General features: G+C 63.3%; 1 protein-coding gene and 1 long non-coding RNA gene across 2 annotated transcripts in view; one reads left to right on the plus strand and one right to left on the minus strand.

Annotated features, from left to right (window-relative positions):
- Positions 1 to 3,810, plus strand: part of PPFIA3 (protein tyrosine phosphatase, receptor type, f polypeptide (PTPRF), interacting protein (liprin), alpha 3) — a 28,412-nt gene extending 24,602 nt beyond the window's left edge. The window contains exons 20-25 of the mRNA XM_014550429.1: positions 297 to 472; positions 1,239 to 1,336; positions 1,547 to 1,701; positions 1,775 to 1,969; positions 2,531 to 2,702; positions 3,129 to 3,810. Coding sequence (XP_014405915.1) covers positions 297 to 472; positions 1,239 to 1,336; positions 1,547 to 1,701; positions 1,775 to 1,969; positions 2,531 to 2,702; positions 3,129 to 3,187 — 855 coding nt within the window. The 3' untranslated portion in view covers positions 3,188 to 3,810. The remainder of the gene's footprint in view (positions 1 to 296; positions 473 to 1,238; positions 1,337 to 1,546; positions 1,702 to 1,774; positions 1,970 to 2,530; positions 2,703 to 3,128) is intronic.
- A 137-nt stretch (positions 3,811 to 3,947) lies between these two features.
- On the minus strand, positions 3,948 to 4,483 carry LOC106728381. The gene is made up of 2 exons (XR_001364685.1): positions 4,403 to 4,483; positions 3,948 to 4,240 (listed from the first exon to the last, which is right to left on the minus strand). It is a non-coding gene; the product is annotated as an uncharacterized LOC106728381 (long non-coding RNA).
- Positions 4,484 to 5,189: the final 706 nt, after the last annotated feature.

Consider the following 5,189-nt stretch of genomic DNA (forward strand, 5'->3'; position numbering starts at 1 on the left):
GAGGATCTTGTGAGAACGCAGGTTCTGATTCAGTCAGGAGCCTGGGCCTGAGAGTCTGCAATCCCAGCAAATTCGCAGGCGCTAGTGATGCTGTGGGTCCAAGGACTACACTTGAGTAGACACGGCTCTGTCCTGTCCTTCTGACGGAACAGGGGACACCATTGGATCGGTCCACTGTCCGGCTCTGGGGTGGAAAAGCATGACCTTGGGTTGGGGGGTAGACTGTCCCCTTGCATACATACATGGGAAGGGGTTCGAGGGCCTGACCGCCCCCCCCCACCTGCCCATGGCCCCAGATCCTGGCGTATGGCGACATGAACCACGAGTGGGTGGGCAACGACTGGCTGCCCAGCCTGGGGCTGCCCCAGTACCGCAGCTACTTCATGGAGTCGCTGGTGGACGCCCGCATGTTGGACCACCTCAACAAGAAGGAGCTCCGTGGCCAGCTGAAGATGGTGGACAGCTTCCACAGGTGGGGCTGCCGCCGGCGGGACAGGCAGGGGGGGGGGGTGGGGGGGCACACTCCTGCGGAGTCTGGACCAGTGGGACTGGTGAGGGATTCTCCGGAAATCGACCCCGTGCCCCTTCCGTCAATAAGATGGCCCACTAGGGAGAGTCCAAATTCTGAGGCAGCTTGGCTAGCTGACCCCACCCCCCCCTCCAGGTTTGCGAATAGGAACTGCCTGTTGAAAGTACCCCAGCTTTGAGGTCGGCAATCACTTGAACTGACCCAATAGAACAGTGGTTCTCAACCTTCTGGCCCTTTCAGCTGCACCGGCTCAAGCTGCGCCTCGCCATCCAGGAGATGGTCTCCCTCACCTCGCCCTCTGCTCCCGCCTCCTCCCGCACAGTGAGTGTCCAGTGGCCAATCCCAGCCCTTGCCGCCCCAAGGCCCCGCCTCTGGCCTTCAGACTAGCCAATCCAGGCCTGATTATTCCAGCTCCATCCTATCCAGCGGTTCTCAACCTGTGGGTCGCGACCCCTTTGGCGGTCGAACGACCCTTTCACAGGGGTCGCCTAAGACCCTCCTGCACATCAGATATTTACATGACGATTCATCACAGTAGCAACATGACAGTGATGAAGTAGCAACGAAAATAATTTGCAGGTTGAGAACCGCTGCCATAGAACAACACTGGCCTCTCCCAGAAGACCAGGCGGTGGGGAGGGCCCAACGGGGGCAGCGGTCACTGGGGTTGTGAAGGCTCCCCTGTGACCCCGCTTCCCCTGCCGCTCAGGGTGAGTCTGCATTACGGGATCATGTGCCTGAAACGGCTCAACTATGACCGGAAAGACTTGGAGCGGAGGCGGGAAGAGAGCCAGACCCAGATCCGAGGTGAGTAGAAGGGGGTAAGAGTCCCTGTGGGAGCCGGGTGGCGAGGTTTGGGGCAGGGTCTGGAGAAAGACAAGGGGAGGGAGGCGGGGAAAGAAAAGCGCTACCATAAGCCATGGGGTGGAGCCTGTATAGGAGGCATGGCCAGGAAAGAGGGTGAAGGGATGGGCTACATTGGACGGGCCTGCAGCTGAGGGTTCCTTTGGTCCCCAGATGTGATGGTGTGGTCCAATGAGCGGGTCATGGGCTGGGTGTCCGGACTGGGACTGAAGGAATTTGCCACGAACCTCACGGAGAGCGGGGTGCACGGGGCGCTGCTGGCCCTGGACGAGAGGCGGGGTGGGAAGAAGCGGCGAAATACGGAAGGGGTGGAGTCCAAGGAAGGGGCGGGGTCAGAACCGGGCCCTGGTCCCACACCGGATGCCCGGCTCCCGTACCTAGGACAGCGCCAAGTCCTTCAGCCGCTCCCCATCCTGGCGGAAGATGTTCCGAGAGAAGGACCTCCGAGGCGTCAGCCCCGACTCCGCTGAGATGTTGCCTCCCAACTTCCGTTCGGCCGCAGCGGGGGCCCTGGGCTCGCCGGGGCTCCCTCTTCGCAAGCTGCAGTCGGAAGGTGGGCGGCTCCCCTTCTTCGGGGTTGGGAGGAAAGGACCAACTCTCCATCCCAGAAGCCTCCTCCTGCAGGTTCTGAAATGGCCTGGCCCGTTCTCCCCCGCTCATGGCACATGGGCCGCTCTAATATGCCAACTCTCTCCTCCGGGCGTGGAAGGGATTGCTCTCGCACCCTCTTTCCAGGGTGGGAAGTGCGCTCGCCCTGTGTCATCTGGGGCACCTTGGACGAACCTGCGGGAAAGGGAGGGAAACCGGCGAGGATTCGGGCTGGATGTCATTCCCGAAGGGGAATTCCCAGGAAGGAAGCTTGGGGCTGAGGATCGGAGAAACCCTGGGGAGGACAGGGCGTGCGCGCGCGTGTGGGTGTGGGTGCGCGCGTGTGGGTGTGAGTGCGCGCGTGTGGGCAGGGTGGGAGCTGAAGGGGGTGGGGCTTGGCTGCCCAGAGTCGGGATTGGAGGCGGGGCCAGGATAGGGGCGGGGTGGGAAGAAGCGGAGAAATACGGAAGGGGTGGAGTCCAAGGAAGGGGCGGGGTCAGAACCGGGCCGGCCCTGGTCCCACACCGGATGCCCGGCTCCCGTACCTAGGACAGCGCCAAGTCCTTCAGCCGCTCCCCATCCTGGCGGAAGATGTTCCGAGAGAAGGACCTCCGAGGCGTCAGCCCCGACTCCGCTGAGATGTTGCCTCCCAACTTCCGTTCGGCCGCAGCGGGGGCCCTGGGCTCGCCGGGGCTCCCTCTTCGCAAGCTGCAGTCGGAAGGTGGGCGGCTCCCCTTCTTCGGGGTTGGGAGGAAAGGACCAACTCTCCATCCCAGAAGCCTCCTCCTGCAGGTTCTGAAATGGCCTGGCCCGTTCTCCCCCGCTCATGGCACATGGGCCGCTCTAATATGCCAACTCTCTCCTCCGGGCGTGGAAGGGATTGCTCTCGCACCCTCTTTCCAGGGTGGGAAGTGCGCTCGCCCTGTGTCATCTGGGGCACCTTGGACGAACCTGCGGGAAAGGGAGGGAAACCGGCGAGGATTCGGGCTGGATGTCATTCCCGAAGGGGAATTCCCAGGAAGGAAGCTTGGGGCTGAGGATCGGAGAAACCCTGGGGAGGACAGGGCGTGCGCGCGCGTGTGGGTGTGGGTGCGCGCGTGTGGGTGTGGGTGCGCGCGCGCTGAACCGCTGCTCGCTCTCCCTCCAGGCCAGACTTCTGGGAATTCCCGGGCAGACGGCGTCTCGGTCCGGACCTATTCCTGCTAGTGCAGGCCTCCAGGTGAGGACTGTGCTGGGCGATCCTGGGGGTCTGGGGCAGCATCATGGCTCTTCACTGCTCCACGCGCTGCCGGCGTCGGTGTAGGCGACCTCACGCGGATGAAGAATCTCCCGGAGGCCGGGCTGCCTCCCCTCCTGCCCAGTGTGGTCTCGCCGGGGAGCGCGCGCCGCCGCCTGGACCATCTGCACAGACTGGAGGGGAGCGCGCGTCCCCGCCTCACACATGGACGGGGCCTGGACCAAACCACATGAACTGGACCGAGGGGGGAGGGAAAGGAGAGGGCAGGAAGAAATCCCGCCCCCAAACTTCCATCTCCCCCGTCTCCACTTTGTAATTTATTGATCAGTTTCCGACGGGAGACGGGTGCCCATTCCCCACGGGGAGGGGGCGGGGCTGCCCTCCCGGGCCGCATGCGAGGACAGGCCGCCCCCTCCCCTTTCTCCCCGGTCGCGGGGCCCAAGTCTTCCTTCTCCGTCCGAAAGGAGGGGAGGGGGGACTCGCTGCTACAAGCCTCGCCCCCAGTGCCACTCAGCCCCGCCCGCCTCCTCCGGTGCCCGGTGGCCGGAGGTCAGCTGTGGGCGGGGTCCCTCTCCCCAGTGTCTCGTGTCCCATGGGAGCATCCTCTTTCCACGGTGCCACTGGGCGATGTGCCGTGGGGGGGCGGGCGGACGGTGGGAAGCCCTCGCCCCGGACTCTTGTCGGCCTCCCTGCCTCAGGCGTCACTCAGTGATCACGGGTAAAGAGAACTGTTTCAAAACGCGCCCGTGTCGACTGATTTATTTATCAGGACCTGCAACCGACCACCCACCCCGAGGCCCCGAAAGCACGGGCTCCGCGTCCTCTGACCCACGAGTCCCGAGTCCCTCGGTGCCCCGGGAAGCCAGACCCTACGCCTGACAATGAGGTTTTGGGGGGTCACGTTTATTCAGAGAAATAAATATGGCTCGTGGGGAGGGGCTGGAGGGGCAGGGAGGGACGTCTGCGCCGCAGCCGCGCGGCCGGGTTAGGGTTCCGGAGTTTCCAGCATGTCCGCCAGGGCCCTGGAGAGGAGGGCGCAATGGTTAGACCACCCACCGACGTGCCCCAAGCTCACCCGAGGGCGCGGAGAGGTCGTTCACCTTCCCATTCATGTGACCCAGGGGACCTGCAGCCCAGGGCCGTCTCTAACCGGGGCCCTCACACTCCCCCCGCCACACACTCACTGGTACAGGGACGAGGAGAAATAGTCGACGTAGCTTCCTGTGGGAGAGAAGAGAGAACCGGTTTGAGGGGTACTGCACGGGCGAAAGTATGGGCCGGGTCCAGCATTGAACTAGTATTTTTGGGATAGTGCCAGGGTGCTGGGTGACTCCATGACTCTGCTGTGGGGAGCGCTGTGCTGGGAGAATCCATTATGTTGACTCGGGGGCGGAGTGAGGTTGGACTGAGCTGTTCTGAGTTGGGGCCATGCTAGACCACTGCTTCTCAGCCTGTGATGTACAGCTGACGTCACCTGAGGATCTTGTGAGAACGCAGGTTCTGATTCAGTCAGGAGCCTGGGCCTGAGAGTCTGCAATCCCAGCAAATTCGCAGGCGCTAGTGATGCTGTGGGTCCAAGGACTACACTTGAGTAGACACGGCTCTGTCCTGTCCTTCTGACGGAACAGGGGACACCATTGGATCGGTCCACTGTCCGGCTCTGGGGTGGAAAAGCATGACCTTGGGTTGGGGGGTAGACTGTCCCCTTGCATACATACATGGGAAGGGGTTCGAGGGCCTGACCGCCCCCCCCACCTGCCCATGGCCCCAGATCCTGGCGTATGGCGACATGAACCACGAGTGGGTGGGCAACGACTGGCTGCCCAGCCTGGGGCTGCCCCAGTACCGCAGCTACTTCATGGAGTCGCTGGTGGACGCCCGCATGTTGGACCACCTCAACAAGAAGGAGCTCCGTGGCCAGCTGAAGATGGTGGACAGCTTCCACAGGTGGGGCTGCCCCCAGCGGGACAG

The sequence above is a fragment of the Myotis brandtii genome, unplaced genomic scaffold, assembly GCF_000412655.1.
Source record: "Myotis brandtii unplaced genomic scaffold, ASM41265v1 scaffold601, whole genome shotgun sequence".
Lineage (NCBI taxonomy): Eukaryota > Metazoa > Chordata > Mammalia > Chiroptera > Vespertilionidae > Myotis > Myotis brandtii.